The 25,676-nt window shown below is 34.1% G+C and overlaps 1 protein-coding gene across 1 annotated transcript in view; it reads left to right on the top strand.

The window, feature by feature from the left end:
* Positions 1 to 25,676, top strand: part of LOC149413987 (uncharacterized) — a 34,802-nt gene that overhangs the window by 1,401 nt on the left and 7,725 nt on the right. The window contains exons 2-4 of the mRNA XM_089643959.1: positions 2,580 to 2,750; positions 3,194 to 3,331; positions 3,428 to 4,262. Of these exons, the coding sequence (XP_089500085.1) occupies positions 2,580 to 2,750; positions 3,194 to 3,331; positions 3,428 to 4,262 (1,144 nt within the window). The remainder of the gene's footprint in view (positions 1 to 2,579; positions 2,751 to 3,193; positions 3,332 to 3,427; positions 4,263 to 25,676) is intronic.

The following is a 25,676-nucleotide window of genomic DNA, read 5'->3' as shown; positions in this document are numbered from 1 at the left end:
CATGTCAACAGCTTTACTAAAATCAGTGTATATACTCTCCAATTTTTGTTTGAGACCAAAGGATTCAGGTATTTAATTTTCATAAATCATTAAATTACTTTACGTAGTGCGACCTGTGATGAATCCATTTAAGTTAGGAACAATAATATTGTTCATAGGTTTTACAATAATATCTTGCACTAATTTCTCAAAAAATTTACAGACATTATACAAATTGGTCTGTTGTTTGATATTTCGCTTTTATCGCATTTTTAAGAATAGGTGTTAAATACCTCTTTTTTCACTTAGCCGGAAAAAACCCAGAAGATAATGGGAATCCACGGGAAATCCATAATTTTTTGTCTAGTTTTAGAAAAATTGCATAATTTTGTTAGACTTTGGTATGCCTCGTTTTCTATTATGCGTACATAATCACTATAGCATTTTATTGATAATTCTTTACACTGTTTTCGTAATTAAGTTAAATTTATGTAAACATTAGGATTTCTGGTATGTTTATATGTTCTGTGGATATATTTTTTAATTCCCTTTCTAACCATTTGTGTTAGTTAAATGGTGTGAATTTGACCCTGGGAACAAAGCGTTCTATCGAGGTGTTTAAAATATTGTAAAATTGTTATAAATGATTATTTAAATTATTTTCCTCGTCTAAAAATGACCAATCTGACGAGGTAAGGTAAAAAAACATTCATTATTCTAGAACAAAACAAAAATTCGACACCTGTCATGTACATGTTATTGTTTTCATAATCCATTGATTGCTAGCTGGACCTAACTAACCTTAGACAACAGCTTACATATTATTTTGAATTGCTCCATTTGGCTGATATTATGTTCAGAGATGTGCTTTATTTCAAATAAATCCATTTCAAATGCAAAATGCAAAATGGGTATTTTCCATTTTCATTTTAAATGCTTTTCTTAAAACCATTTTGCATTTTAAATGCTTTTCTCAGTGCATTTTACATTTTAAATGCTTTTCTCAGTGCATTTTCCATTTTAAATGCTTTTTTGCAACATTCTTCCTACTATCTCCACTCATCTTTTTTTTCATAAACCCCAAATATCAGTCGGTCCTCAACCTCGCTATGAGAGATAATTTACATTTGTCTAGTTGCTCCCTGGTAGGAGCCCTGGCAATTGAGTGATACCATTAAAAAAAATACTGATTCAAATACTGAACATGGGGCCATGACGCTGTAATATTAAATGTTAGATAGCAGTTTCTATCTTTTTACGTTGGCAACATTAGTTCTGCGCAAATTTTTTGTGGTTTCATAATCTGTAGTCGTGGTCGTGGTGTTTTTGGATTTACCATCATGTAATATGATGTAACATGATTCTAAAAACCATTTTGCATTTTCAAATGGAGAAGTTTTGACCCATTTCCATTTTGCATTTAAAATGGTTTTGGGTACCCATTTTGCACATCTCTGGTTATGTTATATCTACGGAGTTAGGTATGGGGCATGTCCAAGCGATCGTGAACATTTCGGTACGGGTTCATGCATTTTCTATTGTATTTTGCATCTGTATACCAGTCAAGTTCATCGAAGCCAGAGTCAAGTTAGCCCCTCAGATGCTGGGTGTACTGTACAGGGCAGATAACAGATACTGTAGATAATGTAAATCAACACAATTGCTGGCCCTGTACTTATTGAAATTACGTCCCATTGTTAAATTCGGCAGAATCCTTATCTGGAGCCCCAGAATACTTGAAAAGCTCTGGACTATGTGCAGAAACGAGTACTTCGATTTATTGATTCCCCTATCTTAAAAAAACGGACTGCAATCTCTGGAGCACAGGCGTCAGGATAATACTGTCCTTGTTCTACTGGTATTTCTGTGGAAGATACTTCGAGGAACTAGCGTCGTTGATCCCTACGGCATCGGTGCGTCGTCGGAAAATACGCCGATTCCGCGGCCATCATTTTTACTCTGTTGACATTTGTCACAATAGAACGGTTCGTTTCTACGACTCGTTTTTGAGGTTAATAGCTTGATTGGAGAACGATTTACGGGTTTATGTTTTTTCTCCATCTTGCAATATTTGTTACATTTAGCTTAACGAAACAACTGTTTTGTTATGTTCAAATAACTGGCGCCCTATAAATTTATTAATCATTCGACTTAACATAAATATAATATTGTGGTAAAATTTTGTAAATTACCTCTCAGGAATCATCTTCGAGTTCCTGGGAACCCTTGAGATTTAAATAAAAATAAAATAGTTGTTGATTCGTTTAATAAATTCACCCCTTAAATAAATTTTATTTCGTTTTCTAGATCTTGGTGTTCCTTTTACTTGGATATTACTAGCATTGATCTATTTTATTATTGCTACATTTGAAACTCGGCGTGATTACCATTGATTGATTATTCTATGATCGTTACAACCATAGTTGACGACTTTAGTTATATTGTGTTGACAATTGACACAGGGTTTTCGGTCGATCGTTCTGGACCTTCCGAGGGAAATTATTTTCCTGACCTCTTCCTTGTTAATGTAAAAAGTGATAACGCATTAGAAGAATGTCGTTTACTAATTCCAGTTTTAAATAAATGTTGTCTGTTAACAGAGATAATTAGTACAGGGGAGCATTATAATCTACATGGAGGCACTATCAAAGCAGAACCAAGGACTAAAAGAGAAGAAGACAGTGAAAGTTCGAATACAAAAGTTGATACCGAGCTGCCGGACATTAAAGATGAATACTTTGACCACTCTGAAAAACATCACAAAACAGCGGGTAAATCATGTTTAAGTAAATATTTTTAAATAAAATCGCAAATCCCATACTCTTCAAATACAATCTACAGACTAATTAAATGATGCATAGTCAAAGAGGCTTGTAAAATCCTCTAGCGTTATTGTTGTTAATTTTAGGGTTATGGGCATAAGGCGAATGTTCACATTTTTGGAATGACCTGCAATGTAGTCTGGCAAGAAACTGGTTTTATGAACGTTCAATATAATCAAAAAGATGTTTTAATTATAATTAAACACTTAAAATCTTAGAAAACTGGACAGTTTCGTGTGGAAATTGCTTCAGAGTCTCATCCAACATTCGTTCTTATCAAATCACTTATTGATATCTTGTCGGTTTCTTTAGACAGATGATCGTATTTTTTAATCTGACACTCAGCAGGTGTTTACTTATATACTTATAGTATTGTTGTTTTGTTTTTCCAGATAGCATTAATGTGGAGACTGTTCCGATCCAGGCAGGACACCGAGAAGAAGCCGGAGGTGGGATTCCTTTTACGGAAATAGAAATAGACCTGCTGGATGTTAAAAGGGAATGCTTAGAGCATTCTGAAAAGACTACAGGTAATTTAGGTTTTTGTTTATCTGATTTTGTTTTAATAATTTTCTATTTTCACTATTGATACATACTTATTGAGCTTAATCCACTATCTTTTTCAGACTTATTATCGGCCCTGAAAACGCATCCTGGAAGAAAATATAATTCATGTTCCCATTGTAACTACTTCAGCCACAGCAAGTCAATGTTAACACGGCACTTGAGCACCCATACCGGAGAGAAACCTTTCTTGTGTTCTTACTGCAGCTATTCGTGTTCACAAAAGGGAAATTTAAAACGTCACATACTTACACACACTGGAGAAAATTCTTATTTATGTTCCCTCAAGGAAAGTGTCAAAAGCCATTTGCTTACTCGTGCTGGAGAAAAACCCTTTTCATGTTCTTTGTGCAGGCATTCATATTTTCAAAAAAAATCTTTGAGACGTCACATGCTTACGCATTCTGGAGAAAAACCTTACTCATGTTCCTGCTGCAATAATTCATTTACAGATAAGAGAACCTTAAAGCGTCACATGCTTACCCATACTGGAGAAAAACCGTATTCATGTTCCTTATGTAACTATTCATGTTCTGAAAAGGGCAATTTAAAACGTCATATGCTTACCCATACTGGAGAAAAACCTTATTCATGTTCCTCATGTAACTATTCATGTTCTGGAATGGGATCTTTAAAACGTCACAAGCTTTCTCATTCAGGAGAAAAACCTCATACGTGTTCCTTATGTAATAATTCGTTTTCAGATAAGGGAACCTTAAAACGTCACATGCATACCCATACTGGAGATAAACCTAATAAATGTTCCTTATGCAATAATTCGTTTTCAGTTAAGGCAACCTTAAAGCGTCACATGCTTACCCATTCTGGAATAAAACCTTATTCATGTTCCTTCTGCAGTTATTCGTGTTCGCGAAATGGATCTTTAGAACGACACATGCTTACCCATACTGGAGAAAAACCTCATTCATGTTCCTACTGCGGCTATTCATTTTCTCTAAAGGGACATTTAAAGCGTCACATGCTGACACATTCCAAACGTCATGAGATTCAAGTCAGTCAAATGTGACGCACATTATTGTTCTTTTTCTCAATTTTTTTTTCTATAGTTATATCAATTTTATCTAATTCCTACAAATTAGAATTTCGTATTATCTTTTAAATATTACTAATGTTTTTCCTCCCTCAAATAATCTGGGCCTCTGAAAGACCCGCATCAATCAATCGCTTCCTACGGCCCCTACTTTAACCCCACCCCCTCCCGATAGAGAATACACAACACTTTATATTTAAATTTGATGACAATGCAACGATAATTTATTGTGAATGAAATAAAGGCATACAGGTTACAATGTATTATTAAAATCTGTTATGCAAGCCAATGTTAGATTTTTAGAGGTAATGTATTTTTTGTAATGATCAGTGTGACGTTATTTCATAAGGATTTATTTATATTACGATCGATAATTATGTAAAAGAAAATACTTTATCCGCTTTTGAAATAGTTCATGTTTGATTGGTTCTTTTAGTTTGCATTTGTTATTAGATAATAATCTCTTTAACCATTTTATACGACATAAAATGATGTTAAGCTGTAGTGGGTCCCAACATTGGGATGAATATGTATCCCTTTGTTTTGAATTTATCTTTAACGGAATCCAATGGGTAGATTTTTTAATGGAATATTCTTTTTGGATTTGGAGAACGTCATTTTGGTTGTATAATTTTGTAACTGACGACATTTAGATTCTCGAAAAAATTCTAGGGTAGTGAAGTAATGTAGTTTTTTTGGGATGATTTTAAGTATTTTTTAGATAGTTATTAATGATTGTAGGTTGTAGGGAGGTTTTAAATACCCCTTCCCTCTCAATAATTTCATTTTATAAGAGCGATTGCACTAAACCATAATATTTCAATTTAATTGATGTACTTATTATTATATTTAAAGTAATGCTTCGAATAAAAGAGAAAAAAAATCTGTAAAATTGCTTCAATTCTATAACAATACACATGTTATAATTTACATAACTTTAAATAAATAAATTTTAAATTTAACAATAACATAATTTATTATTCCTTGCCTAAAATGACTCTTGAAACCTCCAAGGCCAATGCTGAAAATGTCAAACCTGGATATTTCATTTAGCAGCACCAAACGTTTTGTCATGCTAAGCTGGTTCAGAACGTCCGTTCTGCCAAGTGGAATACAGAGCAAGTCGGTGTCGTCCCGGCAGTAATAATTGTTTCAATTTATATTATTCCAGGAGGTATGGGCTGTCAGTAAAATAATTTATTTTAAATGTTGTAACTGTAAAGGCCCCATTCCTCCTAGACTGGAGACTATCGTATCGCGTTTCAGAGAACAAATCCATGTGATATATATATATATAAATATACTTATGTAGCGATGCTACTAGAATATTCGGGAATGTTCGCCCATGCAAAACGCATCGTAGCAAAACTCTTTAGATAAAATACTAGCATTCGGCGCATCTACCTACAAGACCGAGCACCGAGACGTACTTAGTCAGTCATTCAGGCATGAGTCAGCAGTTACAACTGTGAGCAATCTACGGGCCCTGCGAGTCATAAATAAACCACTCTCTAGATCGATATCTTCGGGCTTTTTGTATGGCCCCATTTTGTCACCCCCTTAACCACGGACGAACACAGATAAAACGGTCGTTTGGTCCAGACAGGTAAATATATCGTGGACCATAAAGAATCTCAAGGCCATTTAAAAAAGTGTATACATAGACAATATAACTGCACCCAGCTAAAATCGTTCATTCACTAGCCCAAAAAAATTATATTTTAAAAATAAAAATATTGGAATGCAGGAAAAAGAAAATTAAAAAAACCCACAGCTATGCACACAAAAAAATACTTTTTATTTTCAAAAAGACAATGGACAGTAATACAAAACAGGGTCAGTACAACCGATGTATTGAGCATTGATTTATCATTGAAGTAGAAGATAATACTAATATATCTAAACAAAACATGAAACAGAACAAGACACAGAAAAATAAAAAGTAACGGTCTCAACTAGGAATCGAACCCAGTCTTACTGCAACAACTAAATAGGATTTAATTTGACCTTGCACAAAAATACAAGAATATATTATACACAAAATACATATTCAACGTGTTGAAAGATATTCATTATGTAAAGTAATAGTAACGCCTTTTGACTTTTACATGGTATAATTTAAATCATAATACATAAACCATAATATAAGAAATAAAGTGTACATAATAAAAGGTTTAAATGACCTTGTTTGATGTAATCGTGGCTTTGTTTAGCAGTTTTAGCATCCTAATACGTGGTATAGTATCGCGTTGGAATACGGATAGGTCTGAAAAGGAAAATTAATTAAATTATTAGCCAATGAAGTACATTCAGGAATCAGGAACATTGTAACAAAGAACGAGAGGTTAGTACCTGTATTTAACAACGGGTTCGGGTCCTTCTTTCAATTGGTGGAGATAGACCGGATAACACACTTTATCACAACACAGCATTAATTTATCACCTTGAAGAATTCTAGCAAACAACATTATTTTTAGATGGTTGAAAGAAAATTCAAAATATTTACGCTAAAAACTTCAACTTTTGAAATGACGTCTTGGAAATTACCGCTAATTTTTATCGCAGCATAACCCATGCTTAGCTTCTCTTTCTGTTACATAAGTCGCTATGGTAGAGAGCGAGAGATCAAACTACAATTTTTGGTCTGAGCCAATGAGATCTGTGCTTTCAGCCACAACAGCTTTGTCTATAAGAATTTGGGTTAGGAATAACTCCTCCCATCAGGGGTTACAAGGTCAGACGGGAGTTGTACGCCCCTGCTGCGAGTACTGCCTACCAGGGGCATTTAACTCAGCTCTGGCCTTGAAACCCATTTGAAACCGCCACGCCCACCTTCTTATTCGTATAGAAAACGAATAGTGTGGCTAAAAGCTCAGATCTCATTAGTCAGAGCAGAAGGATTGGTTCCATCTCTCGCTCTCTACCATAGTGACTCGTGTAACAAAAAGAGAGGACGGAATGTTGTCGTTTGACTGTTTTTAAATCATTCAAGCAAAATGAGAGTGGTTTATTTATACACGCGGTTGTCATTTGCTGCCGAAATACTATAATTTCGCGTCGAAAATATTGCTGTTAAAATATAGTGTTAGCGAGCTATATTCAAACATATATTCAACCTACTCACTAAGTTCAAGTTTAAAGTGAATTGACAGTTTTAAGGTTATTCCTTCGTTTCGGTTTTTTGTTAAAAAATGCTTCATAGATGGCATATATCTTCCTCCACAACGTATAAATGTTTTTTATTATATTGACCGACTTATTCATGCTATTGATTAATGTATCCTGTATTATTTTATTGTTTTGGTGAAATTAAAGATTTTTAAACATACGTAACCATGAGTTCAAAATAAGCAAAAAAATGTCAGAGTTCATCGTCGTACTGTCGGACAATTGTGTTTGCAAATTTGCTGCAGTGTTTTTGAAAATTTCTAGATATTTTTGTATTCTTCTCAGATCTCTAAGTTTCACCGACAAAGTTTCATCCTCGGGAAATAAACAATAAAAGTTCATTTTCTTTATCAGATGAACCTTGCCCTCAGAAGACATTTCGATATTTTTCTGCTTTCTTATCTGTGGTGTGTATTTACTACACATTGCTTCTAATAACTATAACTCTATAAATATAATAAATTCTTGGTTCAGATTTTAGGTTTTCCTTCGTTATACATTTATGCACTGAATTAAAGATCAATATTTTACATAGTTTCCAAATTCAATTAAAAATCAGAGATTTTTGTTAAAAATCGGAAACAAATACACCAATACAATCAACCGTATGATACTGCTACGCAAAGAGTGTGTGAGGAAATGACACCCTATGATGTCCCGCTTTAGTTCGCTTCGCGGGAACATGAAAAATCCACACGTCCGCAGTTGTATTTTCATTTAGACCATCGATACCTGCGACCGCACTGCTGTGTGTGTGTGTCAGCCACCAGCCGCCAGCCAGTCGGTCGCGGATCGTCGTTAGATGTGGACTCCTCGCACGTTTTTTTAGCACCTGCCGATGGTTTTTTCATGTTTTCAGCAATTAAATTACAATTATTATCACTTTTGATATAAAATATAATAAACATAAGCGATTAGCTATGAATATTCATATTTTTCCGATATTAAATTGCCTATTTTGAAATGTGTATTGACTACACAGCACCAGAACGCGTGGATTTTTTAAGCACAGTAAGGGAAAGTTAAGGAAATTTTTATTTTTAAAATAGTTTTTTGGGCTAAATAATGAATCGCTCATTGCGATTATATTGTCTATGGTTGCAACTTTTCTAAAAGGCCTTGAGTTTTTCTACCTTGTCTACTGCTCCGCTCCGTACGTCAAGTACTGCTTGTATATCTGTGGTTAAGTACTGTATATAATTTTTGGATGAAAAAGGCCGAAGATATTGATCAAGGGAGTAGTTTATTTATGCTGCCTACTGTGTAGCCGGCCCCTGCGTTACTTCACCGCGCTGCTACAGGCCACAGACCTACTCACCAAGCCCGCTTTGCTTTCAATGTTGATCGTCTTATGCTGTCAAACATGTATCTAAATTGTTGCAAAAATTAGTAGCTTTTCTTTTGTTCTGAGCACCCTTAAAAATATCTTAAACATCAACTCAGTAATCACCGCATAGGTACTATGGATACATATACTCAATGATAAAATACGGAATAGTGTTTTGGGGAAACTCAGTAAACGCCAAAGATGTTTTTATCATCCAAAAGAGGTGCTTACGAAAAATTACAAACTCATCACGGAACACAAACAGATCACCGGGATTCATGTAGACCAATTTTTAAAAATCTTAAACTTCTGACAGTGACGGACATATATATATAATGGAGTGATGCCTGTTAGTACGAACATCTCCAGAAAAGTTCCCACAAAAAAACTCAACACATAAACACGCTACAAGGTTCACAGAAAACCTATTAATCCCAAAAGCAAACAAAACTATTTTTCATAAAGGACCACACTACATGGCCATTAAAATATATCACAACCTTCCACGTAGCATCAAACAAATAACCGACACACTTAAATTTAAATCAACACTAAAATCATTTCTTTTCTAAACCTTAGGTACTTGAATTAAATACCTCTGTTTTTTTATTTACTGTTATTTCTTTTTATTTATTTGTTAACATGTAATTGTTGGGTTATGTGATATAATGTGTATTTGTTGGGTTAGCTGGAAGAAAAAGGATGTAACCTATAAGTTATACCCTTTCTACTCTTTTTGTGCAATAAATATTTTTTGAATTGAATTGAATTTGAATTGAACATTGGTCCCAACTGCTCCCAACCATTTGGAACTGGTGAGACTACGGCAACCCAGATTGGGGTGTGTTGTGAAGCTGAAGGTGTTGGGGAGGGGAAGGAGTTGGGATGAGGAAGGTGGGAGATTACATGGCTTTTTATATCTGGTCACCAAACACGACTTAAGCCATTTCAAGCAACGCTTCAATTCTGAATGGTGGTCTTACAACAGGGCTGTATATTAATTTAAACTGTGTGTGTGGTTGTGAGAGACGATAAAACGATGATTGAAGTTCAGTGCGGATTAATTGAAGTAGTCAGAATATATAGAATAGAGAATGTAGTAGTGGTTTGATGCTGACGATGAATGACAGTGTTATTGTAGTGGTTGGTTGGTGTGAATCCCGATGGGATGTGAATCCGTGCTCCATCATCACGGGGATGTAGTCGGTTTCTTGACAGAGACCAGACTGAGTGATCTTCCTGATGCTCCAGTGAGAGAGGTGCCGAAGATGCAGTGGAACTTGACGGTAGGTGATGCGACCACGCAGGGCTCGTAGTGCAGGCGCAGACCGGCCAAGTGTTGTATTCTGTGTGAATGACTAATAAACACTACTCCGAAGTATTGATCACTGTATGGGATCAAATGTGACCCGAACAGCCGCTTATGGATTTTACTGAAGACAATATTTCGTCATTCAGCTTATAATCGAATTTGGGTTTTTGAATCTCGTAGGTATGTGTCGTGGCGACAAATTCACTAAAGTAAAATTTCTTAGCATCGGCCCATAACCAGAAGCGGATGTCAAATTCAACAGTCATCATAAGTATGTAATGGTGATGAATTCAAAGAATGTAGTGGTGTGTACAAACTTATACCTGTCATGTATACCTATACATACCTAACTTTTTTGACAATTCAGTACGCACATTGTTCATATTAAAAAAAAACATTATGTCGACACCTTGTGTATTATCCTAAGTAGTGTTTGTATAAGCGAATCTAGATAAATATATTTTCTACGAACCTTTGGGAAAGCAATTGTCCCTCTGACTATTCCTAGAGTTTCAAAATACAAATTAAAGAAGGAAACTGTCCGATGCTTACTTTGGTGATTACATTCTTTAATTTTCTGTTGTCTATGGATATGTCAAAATACTTCGACCACTGTCATTTGGTGTGTGGTTCATTTATGGTAATTTGCTTCCTAAAACCTTAACACGCAGTTATTGCTACTCCGCCTTTCTAAAATAATATCTTATAAACTACCCAATCATTGTATTAAATTTATTACATTTTTATTGCAAGATTTTAAAAATTCAAGCGCTTCAACTTTTCTAGTGACGTTTCTTCAAGACTGGAATCGACCGCTGTGTACGTACTTAATTAGGTTCCTTCTACATTGACTTAGTAATAACTAAAATTTATTTTTTTCCTTAATTATTTGTGTTAAAAAAAAGTAGTTAGTTATTTATTTCTTTCGAACAAATTTACAATCTGTATTTTAAAAGTTATGTGTGTGTGACTTGCAAGAGCATTGTGTTGGGTTAGGTTAGGTTAGGTTTCTTGGGTCGCAGGTAGATACTAAACAACAAACACTTGTTCGTAGATCACTGCATGTGTACCGGTATGCACTCATATAGAATTCTCTGATTTGGTCGTCAAATTGAAGGAAACGTGCGGAAACGAATACAAAATATGGGATTGGCTTGAGGAATGGACAATCGGACGATCCAGCTTTTCGACATGGTTCATTCGGCTCTTGCAATGAAATTGTATATTTCCTTTTTTTGCAGTAAGCTAGAGATAATTAACATCCCTTACTTGGAAAACCAAAATTACTGCGCTTAAAAGAGAATAGGTACTACAAATATATTGTGTCAACTTTTTTTTATTTTATTTTTTACTTAAGTACATAAAACAGGCATGGTGCCCAAGAATTTACATACATGGATGTTTAAATACATAATAACAACAAAAATAGTAACAAAATGAATAAACTTTGTCAAGTAAATAGACTAAAAATAAAGAATAAATGTCAAAGTTTGATGTAACATCTCTATCTGACTAGAGAAAAAAAATGAGTCGCCATGTTCAACGTAGGTTAACCAATTTGAAACGGAAAATAATGCGTTGTTTTCACTGTCTATACTCTATACCAAAGAAATTTAAAATATGCTGTTTCATTTGACGTCGAACTGTGATGATATTTAAGAAAATATTTTTTATTATTTGACCTAGAATTGCCACAGTTTTTAAAATATTTTTAATGGTTGTAAAAATATGTATTTTAGAAATGCCTAAAATACTGATTAATTTGTATGTGCTTTTACGGACATATGGAAGATTTAAAGACCAATATAGACCATCGTTACATTATGGAAGCGGCCGCGTTAAAGAACATAACAAAACTAAGTGCACAATAAACTGTTACACATTGAAAACATAAAATATAATTGAATATTTAGGAATAATAATAGCCAAAAACCTGAACAGGATTGATAGAATCAACCTTACCGTCAACAAAATAACAAATATAAATGATAAATTTTTGAAAGTTTGAAACATCTCTTATTGGAACATCTAACGTCAATCTACCACGCTATAGTACAGTTATCAAATCTCCAATACGCTGTAGAGTCAGGTGGGGAGCTGCATACAAAATAAATCTACTCCCCGTTGAAATTGTACAACGTCTAGTTATAAAAACCAAGAGATTATATAACACATCTAATTTTTTAATTTAAATTATTAAAAATTAATGATCTTCGTCCGATAAATACATAATGATTAAAATAATAAAAGAAAAACATAAGCAGAACTTTTTAACTGATAGTCATACTTGTCAAAAACATACACTTCCAACACAAAAATGTAACACCACTTTTGCTCAACATCATGAAATATATTTCGGGGAAAAATGCTTCAACAGCCTACCCGAAAATATCAGAACAATCGAAAACGATGAACACCCGCTAAAAGCGATTTAAGAGAAATTCAATGTAAAAATACCAAATTGATGAAATTATCTTCATAATTGATGTAAATTTTAATTTGTTTATTTCCGAGTACGTATATATTTTTTAATAATCTTATTTCCTAAATTGATAATTAATTAAAAACACTTATTAACACGAGTGCCTGCTTATATAGAAGAGAAACATAAAAAATCAAAAGCGGTCAAAAGTAACTTTACGAATTATTTTAGTAAGTATAAATGATATTCTGTGAACTCATTAATTATATTTAAAAAAAATATTGCGTACGAATATGAATAAAGAATTAGTATTTTAGTTATTATTGCTAAGCAATAGCTTATTTCAACCAAATAAATAAATTAACGTTATCTACGAAAACGTAGGTTATAACGAGCGTTGTGTTCCACAAAATAACAAAGTGCATTTCGATACAATTCGAAAATACTTGTTTGACAACAAATTCATTTTTGAAATCAACGTAGACAAACATGAAAGTCAAATCAGTTTATTATAAGTTGTTTAAATACATAATTCATGGTAAATTCTAAGGTTGGGAACAAAAATGGGTTTCTATAATTAACAACCACAATTCTTAGATGTACGATGAATGTACGTACAAGTTAATGTATGCTGTTGTTATTATTAATTTTACGATCGTAGAAATTAATGTGACAAATATTATTTATATTCTTAGAATTATGCTGGCAACGAAATCGCTATGGGTTTTATCTTATCGCTTAAAAGGTTTTTTTGCAGAGTATTAAATCTCCCTTCAGAGTGGAGGAAAAGCTACAGAATGTAAATTTATAATTTTTTTTTTTAGTATGGGTTAGCATGTGAAGTTTTAAATTTCCTTTTTTAGAACATGAATAGCTGCAGAAGGAACATGAATAAGGCTTTTCTCCAGTATGGGTTAGCATGTGACGTTTTAAATTTCCCTTTTCAGAACATGAATAGCTGCAGAAGGAACATGTATAAGGTTTCTCTCCAGTATGGGTGCGGAAGTGAAGTTTTAAAGTTCCCTTTCGAGAACTAGAAAAGCTGCAGCAGGAACATGCATAAAGTTTCTCTTCATTATGGTTGCGGAAGTGCCGTATTAACATTGACTTGCTGTGGCTGAAGTAGTTGCAATGCGAACATGAACAAGGTTTTCCTCCAGGATGCGTCTTTAGCTCCGACATCAAGTCTGAAAAGAAGGTAGATAAAGCTCAGTAAGTATCTCCAAAGAAAATTGAAAAAAATAATTCCGAAAAACCAAAACTGATTTTACCTCCTGCCTGGGCTATACTTTCAGAGTGCTCCAAGCATTCCTTTTTAACATCCAGCAGGTCTATGTCTATTTCCGTATAAGGAATCCCACCTTCGTCTTCTTCTCGGTGTCCTGCCTGGATCGGAACAGTCTCCGAATTAATGCTACCTGGAATAACAATACAATGATATGTAAAGATCTGCTGAATGTCCAGCTGTTTGCAGTAACATAGCCTTTGCGGGTACAAATTTCAAAGGCAATAAATACAATATTTATTTATTTGAAGAACATAAACAGTCATAGTAATACAATATACATAAGAGGATTACAAAAAACAGACCAATTATTAATGTTCACAGATATATATTCAGAAACATAAAACTAACCTGTAAACGATAAACCTATAACATGCCTACCATAAACAGCAATAAATAAAAGTGATTATAACTTTACTTAAATAGACTTGGGTTGGAACGGAAAAGAGGAGGAGAGGGATAAGGAAAAGTTGCCACGCAAGTAATATTAAAATATTAGTTACAATCAATTTAACAGTCGTTAATATGAGTTAGAATGTGATACAATGAGATTCTGTAGTGATAGTAACTAGCAGTGAATATGTCAGCACGAGTGAGCAAGAGTGTCTATATTTGCAAATGTAATATCATAGTAGTTACATGTCCTTTGCATAAATTCATTTTGGTTGGAATTGGTATTGCATCTATCAATGTAGAAAAGGGTATTTTGTCTGCTGTATCGAATTGGCGCATGGATATTTATTTTGTTCAGCAACTCCGGGCAGTCAACTTTTGAGTTAATAATTTTATACAAGAACATCTGATCAGCGACAATCCTCCTGTTGAGTAGTTTCGTGATTCGAAAATGTATCTCGATTTCGTCGTAAGAGTTGTATATGTTAAATGATTTAAAATTGAGGAATTTGAGAAATCGTTCCTGAACTCTTTCTAACCTGTTAACATAAACAATATAGCGCGGGTTCCAAACCGGTGAACAGTACTCCAGGTGAGGACGAACATGTGAATTGTAGAGAGTCAGATATGTCTTAGTATTTTTGAAAATTTTGCACGTTCTCAGTACAAAACCTAGACTTTTTGATGCTTTGGTGACAATGTTATCAACGTGTTTATCAAAGGTAAGTTTAGAGTCCAAGAAAACTTATAATTTATTTAAAAGATTAATTCCCTTTTTCACAACAAAACAAATAAAAAATATCATCCCCAAGTGATTACCTGTAAGAAAAACTTTTTTTTGACAAACATATTTGTTTTAACCAGAACTTTAGACTGCAAAAGACCCTTTCGGAGAAAGTGCTAGAGAAAAACTAAATTAAAAAAAAAATTGTAATAAAATGACAATACCATTAACGAATGCATTAGATATACTATTGAAAAATCATGAAGAATGAGTAAATTATAAAAATTAGTAATTATTTTCTCTTTTTAACATTAAACATTGTCTGTTGGGGTATAGTAGCTGAGAGGGGTGAATTTGGATTACTCTTATCGTAGCTTCTGGCATTCGGTCATCATACCTTAGAACAGTGTTCCGCAAAGCGTGCGCCATGGCACACTGGTGTACCGCGGTCATCAGTTGGTGTGCCGCGGAAAAAATTCAAGGTATTGTGAAGATAATAAGAAAGCAAATGGGAGCAGATGAGAGATAATATCAATCACTTAAGTTTCATACAGAAGTACGATGGCTATCTTGCGGGAAAGTGCTATTTTGGATTTACTAGCTAAAAAATGAGTCCTAGACGTTTTAAGAGGACAAGGGTTCAGATTTTGCTTCTGTGTTTAAAAGAGAAGAATGAGTATTAAAACTTGCATATCTGGCGGACATATTCGCTCATTTAAATGAGCTCAACAGAAAAATGCAAGGCAGTAATTCTTATATTTTAACGTCTTCGGACAAAATTGAAAGCTTTCGCGCTAAGTTGCTATTATAGATTAGCCACACTGTCAATGGTAGTAATGAATTGTTTCCAAATGTCATGGCTGCCGATTCAGAACAAAAGGAGGCTTTGATAGTGAAACACTTGGAGCTATTAGTAGGAAAAATTAACTGTTATTTTCCTAAGTGTAACCTTCAACCTTTATTGCTGGGTACACACTGGGTATAGATAGCACATGTTTGGCTACATAAAAAAAATGAGTTTGCTACTTTCAAAGCTTGCTGTTAAAATATATATCCATTTGCCACAACCTAGTTATGCGAATTGGAATTTTCAACTCTCACTACTATCCATGAAGAGATGAGAGCAGCCGTATCAAAGATTGCTCCAAATTTTGATCGCCTCTGCTCAGTAAAACAGGCTCACATTTCTCAATAAACATCGTTTCATATTAGGTATATTGATTTTAGTAATAAATAAACATTCCTGTTTTTTGGGTGTACCTCTAAAATTTCTTGTTTTGATAGGTGTAACTTGAACACAAAGTTTGCGGAACACTGCCTTAGAAAGCCCATATTCGATATAATCCATCTTTGTATGTTATGTAATGTACTTATTTGATTAAGTTCAATTAGAATTGTAATGTGCTCATCTCAACACAGGTATTATCTAGAGACATGAGCAGCGGAGGAAAAAAAATCCGATATCATCGTAATAAGTCATGATACAGAATGATTCAATTCAATTCAATTCAATTTGTTTATTCCTTTAAAAACATTACAAAATTACATTTTATTTCGTTCTTAAGTACATTTGTAAAATGGTATTACATAATAAGTAAGCGGTGTATAAACTATACCAGCATCAATAGAACTTGCCTTTTAGAGGCAGCTTCACCGATGCTAAATATGTCGATATCCGAATTGATTCTGTTCAACAGCAAGACTGCTCTCCCCACCGGCATGACCATCGGCAAGTTAGTCCTGCAGGCCGGGAGATAAAACAGTCTATGCTGTCGGTGACGGAGATAACCATCAGGAACATAGAGACTAATTCTCTCCATGATAGTCGGATTTTCAAACCATCCACGAATCAGTTTGAAGAAGTGTGATACAATATGCACATCTCTTCTGACCCGTAGATGGTTCATACCGAGCATGCCCAACAGAAGAGAGATAGAGATAGAGCCACGGGTAGTAGCCATACTCCCTCAGGTAGAGGAATCTCAGAAATTTCTTCTGCACTCTCTCCAACATGAGGGAATACTTCACCTGATGTGGGCTCCACACCACCGACCCACTCTCAAGCCTACTCCTAACTAACGCAATGTATAGCACTTGAAGAACCCGGGTGTCTCTAAAATTCCTCGCAGTGCGTAGGACGAAGCCCAGCATTTTCAGTGAAGCACTACACGTCATTTCAATATGAGTATGAAATGTCAGCCTACTATCAAACATGATGCCAAGATCTTTCATAGTGGAGACACGTTTTAAACTTCGGGCATTCGTGGTATACCGGTAAAACCAAGTATGACGTGCCCGTGTGAAAGAAAGAATGAAACATTGAATTCGATCCGATTCCGTTTACTCAAGTCAACAATTCTATTAATGTCCGATTGGAGTCGAATGCAGTCTTTTAAAGTTTTAATTTCCAAGAATAGTTTTAGGTCATCAGCAAAAAGAAGTGACCTGGAATGCAGAATATTTTCTGTAATATCGTTAATAAAAATCAGAAAGAGGAGCGGTCCTAAATTAGAGCCCTGTGGAACGCCTGAGAGCACAAGGGATAATTTTGACAAGAATATTCCATGAGATACAAATTGCTTTCTTCCAGTAAAATAGCTTGCAAGGAATATGAGAAACCGTAAAGAAAAACCTATAGTTGACAATTTATTTAATAATATGTCATGGTTTACGGTATCAAATGCCTTCGAGAAATCATAATATGAGCAATCTACTTGGTAGCCCTTATCTAAAGATTTGGAAACATAATCTGTGAGTACCAGTAGGTTAGTATCTGTTGATCGACCTTTTCTAAACCCATGCTGTTCCGATATTAAGAAAGGCTCTACTTGAAACAGCACATGTTTATGAATTATCGATTCGAATAACTTAGCCGGGGCGGAAAGTATTGCCACTGGCCTGAAATTTTCGACAGATGTCTTTGATCCACTTTTGAAAATAGGACAAATTTTTGAGACTTTCCAGGAATCAGGAAATATACCAGTATCTAAAGATAGGTTGAATATAAAACTTAGTGGCATTTTTAAAAATTCAACACATCCTTTTAAAAAAAATACTGGAAGAAAGTCTGGCCCAAGTGAATGTGTATGTTTCATGTTATTAATTGAAGATTTAACATCTGATTCGTCTATATGACTTATATCAATGTTTTGGGCTCCATTCACATTCATCTTGGAAGCAGAAATGAGATTTAGTAATGGAGGCTCATTACTGTACACTGATTGGAAATGAGTTGCAAATGCATTGGGTACATCCGCTCCTCTAACTTCCCGATCACCATGCATCATGATGTCTGTTATACCACCATCCTTGCGCAGTGATTTTACGTAGTCCCAAAATGCCTTGGGATCATGTTTGATATCACTCTCTATTGAGTCGACATACGTTCGGAATGCTATATGAACATTTCTTCTAACAACTGCTCTGAGGTTACTGAACATTTCATACTCATTTTGGTCACCAGTAGCTTTCCATTTTTTATGGTGAGCATGTTTTATCTCAATGCTCCTGATGGTATCTCTAGTGAACCACTTCGGATATCTACGTCCACCTCTGTTGGGAGGTTTCCTAGGGAAGCAAGCGTCAAATACATTATATATACATGGTGTAGCGCCTCATTAACGGTATCGAATTTAGAAAGTTCATGCCAATCCGATTGTCTCATCATCTGATAAAGTTTGACAAAATCACCAAAAATCCATCCCCGCAAAGTGCCGTCTGTAGTTTTAGGTAATTTGGTAGTCTTCCGAGGCTTTTTACAAGAATACCGGAACTCTAATGCGGGGTGATATTTGTCTTCATATACGAGGGGAGAATCGCTATGTATGACATTTAATTCAATGTTACACAAAACGAGATCCAACATCCTTTAGAATTGGGAATACCATTATGATGTTTTATAATACAAAAATACACTTTACATACATATCTTCTAATCTCAAATTATTTTTGGAATGGAGAACGTTTAGAAGAGATCTTTATTTTAGTGGTAAAATATGGCGAGGAAACAGCTTGAGGAACTAGGAATTAAATTTTCACGTTTTCTTTGTTCTACAGTTTCCTGCAAAGTGATTTTTTTTTTTAAAGTTTCTTTATTCTATGAAATTATTAGTTACATGCATTGAGGAATTTTTCGACCACCATGCTAGGCACATGCCCGTGTTATGGTGGTCGAATTTAAAAAATAACGAAGGTAAAATGAAAATTACTAATGGACGACAAGAGGTGAAGAAGTATTCAAGCAACTGTCCTGACTGCGTCGTCTGAAACTCCTTTGTGACAATATACATAATGCAACTTACTAGTTAGCTGAACACTCTCAGCATTCTGCAAACATTCCTTCTTTACATCCGGAAGGTGGATGTCTATATCCATATACGGCATTTCACCTGCGCCTTCTTCCTGGGATCCTGGTTCCGTCTTGATGGAAACACTCTCTGGGTTGGGAAGGTCCATGGCACTGCTGTTATGTGATGGTAATTGGTTACTTAATAAACATTAATTAATAAGTACAAAAAGGCTCTTATAATAAGATAACTTGAACCCACTGATCGCGTATTCGAAGAATCTTACATTTAAAAACTTATTTGCGAAACATTAATGGCCAAGTCATGAATAATAAAATCAACCTAAATAGAAACCCAATACGAAGTTTGTCCCTCTTTAAAAAAGACCACTAGGCTCGGTTGGGATAGGTTACGTTATGTTATAGGTTAGATTATGGGTCGCCATTTCGTCAGATTTTTTTAATCTGGAGAGCATATACAACATGACTCATACTTCATAAAAAAAATGTGACCGCTCTTGAAGCTTCGTTAACTATAAGCATGAAAGGAAAAAAAACGAACCTCGACACAAAAATGGCTCAAGGAACGAATAAAATTCTGTGAACGAATAAATATTACATTCATATGGTTTCATTCGCTACATACTTTTAAATACATTTGAACTTTTCCAAAAACTATAACAAGAACTTCGTTCCTGGCATCTTTATAAGAGTAATTTTTGCTTGTAGTATACCCAAAGCTAGTCAAATCATTATACATATAATCTCAAAATATCCGTCAAAACTTCACGATCTTTAGTCATGCCTGACATTTTTATTTTATTTTATCAGTTAAATGTACGCTTACAAACAATTACGTACGACGGCTCCCTAGGCCGACTGAGAAAGGTTGATTCAACCACGATACAGATGATCCAACTTGGTTAAACGATTGTGTGATTGGATGTTCTAACCGTTCTCCTTAATAGCCACGCCACATATCACATACAACGCATCTTCACATGGTTGAACATTCGGCTAAACTCAATCAGATTGATAAAACCGCTTAACCAAATTAAATGGTATGTAAGGCACAATGCGCGAAGACGCACATAACCTCAATTAATTTGAACACAGAATATGGAACACGATCGACGGCATAACTCTCGGAATAATCCAGTAATGTTTAAAGTTAATGGGTACTCATATTATCTTCTTACTCACAGTTAGCTGATCAATGATCACAATGAATTGCACATTTGATATTTACAACACATCAAGCTGTGTTGTTCTTGTTCTTTTGACAGATAGGCCCATAAATATATCACTCTCTAGATCGATATCTTCGGGCTTTTTGTATCCAACAGAATTATACAGTACTTAACCACAGATATACAAGCAGTACTTACCGTGCGGAGCGGAGCAGTAGACAAGGTAGAAAAAAACTCAAGGCCATTTAAAAATATGATGCAACCATAGACAATATAATTGCTCTCGGCCTATTCCATTCATTCACTAGCCCAAAAAAATATTTTAAAAATAAAAATGTCGAAATGTTTTCCAAGTGCAAGGTTCATCTGACTAAGAAAATAAACTTTTACTGTGTATTTTCTTAAGTACTGTATAAAATTTTTGGATGAAAAAGGCCGAAGATATTGATCAAGAGAGTAGTTTATTTATGCTGCCTACTGAGTAGCCGGCCCCCTGCGTTACTTTAGGCCACAGACCTACTCACCACGCCCGCTTTGCTTTCAATGTTGATCGTCTTATGCTGTCAAACATTGGTCCCAACTGCTCCCAACCATTTGGAACCGGTGAGACTACGGCAACCCAGATTGGGGTATGTTGTGAAGCTGAAGGTGTTGGGGAGGGGAAGGAGTTGGGACGAGGAAGGTGGGAGATTATCTGGCTTTTTATATCTGGTCACCAAACACGACTTAAGCCATTTCAAGCAACGCTTCAATTCTGAATGGTGGTCTTACAACAGGGCTGTATATTAATTTAAACTGTGGGTGTGGTTGTGAGAGACGATAAAATGATGAGTGAAGTTCAGTGCGGATTAATTGAAGTAGTCAGAATATATAGAATAGAGAATGTAGTAGTGGTTTGATGCTGACGATGAATGACATTGTAGTGGTTGGTTGATGTGAATCCCGATGGGATGCATCTCCTCAATGGGATGTGCACCAAGATTACGGGGATGTAGTCGGTAGCTTGACGGTATCGATGAAGAGACCAGACTGATCTTCCTGATGCTCCAGTGAGAGAGGTAGAGAGGTAGGTGATGCGACCACGCAGGGCTTGTAGTGCAGGCGCAGACCGGCGAAGTGTTGTATTCTGTGTGAATGACTAATAAACACTACTCCGAAGTATTGATCACTGTATGGGATCAAATGTGACTCGAACAGCCCCTTATGGATTTCACTGAAGACAATATTTCGTCATTCAGCTTATAATCGAATTTGGGAATCTCGTAGGTATGTGTCGTGGCGACAAATTTACCAGAGTAAAGTTTTTTAGCATCGGCCCATAACCAGAAGCGGATGTCAAATTCAACAGTCATCAAAAGTATGTAATGGTGATGCATTCAAAGAATATAGTGGTGTGTACAAACTTATACCTGTCATGTATACCTATACATACCTAACTTTTTTGACAATTCAGTACACACATTGTTCATGTTAAAAAAAAACATTATGTCGACTTTTATTCGACACCTTGTGTATTATCCTAAATAGTGTTTGTATAAGCGAACCTCGATAAATATATTTTCTACAAACCTTTGGGAAAGCAATTGTCCCTCTGACTATTACTAGAGTTTCAAAATACAAATTAAAGAAGGAAACTGTCCGATGCTTACTTTGGTGATTACATTCTTTAATTTTCTGTTGTCTATGGATATGTCAAAATACTTCGACCACTGTCATTTGGTGTGTGGTTCATTTATGGTAATTTGCTTCCTAAAACCTTACAACGCAGTTATTGCTACTCCACCTTTCTAAAATAACATCTTACAAACTACCCAATCATTGTATTAAATTTATTACATTTTTATTGCAAGGTTTTAAAAATTCAAGCGCTTCAACTTTTCTTGTGATGTTTCTTCAAGACTGGAATTGACCGCCGTGTACGTTCTTAATTAGGTTCCTTCTACATTGACTTAGTAATAACAAAGCTTTCTTTTTTTCCTTAATTATTTGTGTTTGATGATCAGTTTTTACAACATTTGCCGTATAAGACATTATGCTCCCAACACCAACCAGATTAACAAGTGACAGACGAGAATACTTGAATATTGTTATAGAATATTGTTGTTTTACGGCCGCTGTCACTAATTATAACAAAGCGGTTAGTTAGTTACATTTCGTTGTAATCTCTTTTGTCTTGCATTTTTATTATATAATGTTTGTATTTTTAACAATAAGTATGAAATGAACGAAGTATTTACTAAGAATGAGTTAATGATGAATGTAAGTAAGTCTAAAGTAATGTTGTTTGAAAGAGAGACTACTAAAACAGTGTGCCATATAGTAAGTTGTGAATGAGGAATACTTGGAGCAGGTGGATGAGTTTGTGTATTTAGAAAGTACGTTCTAGAGAAATGGGAAGGCTGGAAGAGATATTTTTTTTATTATTATTTTTTTTAATTCATTTATTTTTCCCAATTTTTACATTAATTACATACAATATTATATAAATCAATAAGAATAATGGGAACCCACTAATGCGCAGCCTGTGCGTGGGTAATATATTTAAGTTATAATTTTATTGTACCTAGAAATAAACAAATTGTGGGCATATAAAATAAAAACAAGATTACATTTTGTATTAGCGTTTTGTATAAAAAGTGTTTATAATAGTGTATAGTGAAGTTATAAGTGTTTAGTGTAATATATGGTGAATATTTTATGAGAAACATAAATTGATACAAATTAAATAAAAAAAGTTTCAACTGCTGTATCGAAAAGCCATAATTTTAATTCTTTTAAATATTGAGGAAGTTTAGTTATCACTTGAATATTTTTCGGTAAAAGATTGAAAGTACGGGGTCCAATGAAACTGCAGTGTGTTTGCATTTGTTTTGTGTTCGTTTGGGGAGTATAAAATACATTATTATTTCTAATGTTGGTTCTGTTTTCATTTATTTCGAATTTATTTTTGTTTTTAAATATGTATTTCATAGTTTTCAGAATAAATAATTTACGGAGACAGAATAGTTTAGATTCTTTGTATAACTCATCCGTTGAAAATGTTCTTTTCCGACTATACATAACTTTGATGATATAATTTTGAATTTTTTGTAATGGTTTGATATGTGCATTAAGCGCACCGCCCCATCCTATTATTCCGTATATGAGTGAAGATTGCACCAAAGAAAAATAAATAATTTTCAGTTTTTCAACATTGAGCACTTCTTTTAGTCTGTAAAATGTGTATGTAAGATATCTTAATTAACAGACGGTATTATTAATTTGTGACTGCCAATTTAATTTTGTATCAATAACAATACCTAAATATTTAATCTTTTCAACTTTTCCGAGTTCAAAGCAAGATGAGCATATTTCTTGATTACAGTTAAAGTTATGTATTCGAATCTTAAGGTTATTAGGGGGTATATTTTTACTATTTTTAGAAAAGGTTAGGTAAAATGTTTTATTATAGTTTAAGAAGAGTCTATTACATTTTAGCCATGATGAGACATATGTAATACATTTTGTTGCCTTCAAAAAAGTTTCAGGCCAGGATTTTCCATTCACTATTATTACTGTATCATCTGCGTAAGATACAATTTCACCAGGGATTATAACATCACATAAATCGTTTATGTATATTAGAAAGAGAATTGGGCCAAGCACAGTTCCCTGTGGTACTCCATTTTTTATTCCTGTTTCAGTACTATAAAAATCCCCTATTTTTGTTTTTTGTTTTCTGTCTTTGAGATAGCTAGTAAGAATTTTTAGTGTATCATTTTTTAAACCTATTTGATTCATTTTTTTTATAAGTAGATTGTGATTTACCGTATCAAAAGCTTTTCTTAAGTCTAGGAATATAGCTAAACTCTTTTTATTTTGATCAACAGATGTGTTAGTCAGATCGAATATTGCATCTTCAGTGCTTAGTTTTGTTCTGAAGCCATATTGATTTTGGGACAGAATTTTGTTTTGTTCTAGGTAATTCATTATTCTATTTTTGATACATTTTTCAAATATTTTTGAGAGGTTTGAGACCAAGGAAATAGGTCTGTAGTTGTCTAATATGTGCGTTTCTCCTGATTTGTGAATTGGTATTATGATAGAGGTTTTTAATTGTTCGGGAAAATATCCCTCTTTTAAGGATATATTAAAAATATGTAGCAATGGAGTTAAAATGTAATGTTTTATTTTTTTAGTGTGTTACCTGATAAACCATCAATTCCTGTAGAATTTGTTGATTTTAGACCGTCAATGTGTTTATCAATTTCATCTGTTGTGATGGGTGAAAAATATTCTAAGGAGTTAATTGAATCGTTAGTTGAGTCTAAGTGTGAAGATGAGTCTACGGGTATTGTATTATCAATTTTACTAGAAGATTCAAGTACTTGATCTACCACATTTGTAAAAAAGTTGTTAAAGTTTTCTGCAATAGTCGATTTGTCAGTTATAATATTTTCATTTATTATAATCTCATTGACATCGGTTGACACTTTTTTTTTGTTCGTGATTTCGTTAATAATATTCCACGTTTTTTTGGTATCATTTTTTGCACTATCAATTTTTTCACAATAATACTTCTTTTTGCAATTTCTTATTAACCTATTTAGTAAATTTCTATACATTAAATATTTCGTTTTCATGAAAGGCATAATTCTTGTGTTATTTTTTTGACAGGCTTTTTGATAATTTAACGTCTCTTTGTATAATTTATCTCTTTGTTTAATAGAGACTATTAGTCCTACAGTGATCCAAGGCTTAATTTTTTTATAATTTCTTTTAGCGATGACAATTTTATTTGTACTCTTCGAAATATAAGCTTCTAGAGTTTTATAAAATAATTCTAATGCTGAATTTGGGTTAACTATTGATAGTATGTTGTCCCATTTTTCTGAATGAAGTAAATTGTTTAATGTGACGTAATTAATTTCATTTATTTCAACAGTGTTAGAGTATTCTTTTGAATTTGTGGTTAAGATGTTGTGTCCGTAGAATGTTGGGTAGTGGTCAGTAATGTTTGTTTTTAGAGTTGAAGATTTAGTTATAACGTGTTTGTGTGTTTTGATAAATATGAGATCTAGAGTCGTGGAATTATTTAGATTTTCTCTTGTTGGTGAGTTTATGTATGAATGATATCCTGCATATGACAAACAATCTAAGTATTCATTTATACAT

This window comes from Hesperophylax consimilis, chromosome 20 (genome assembly GCF_061612785.1).
Source record: "Hesperophylax consimilis isolate HC1 chromosome 20, BYU_Hcon_1.0, whole genome shotgun sequence".
Lineage (NCBI taxonomy): Eukaryota > Metazoa > Arthropoda > Insecta > Trichoptera > Limnephilidae > Hesperophylax > Hesperophylax consimilis.
This window is presented reverse-complemented; position numbering and strand designations above follow the sequence as displayed.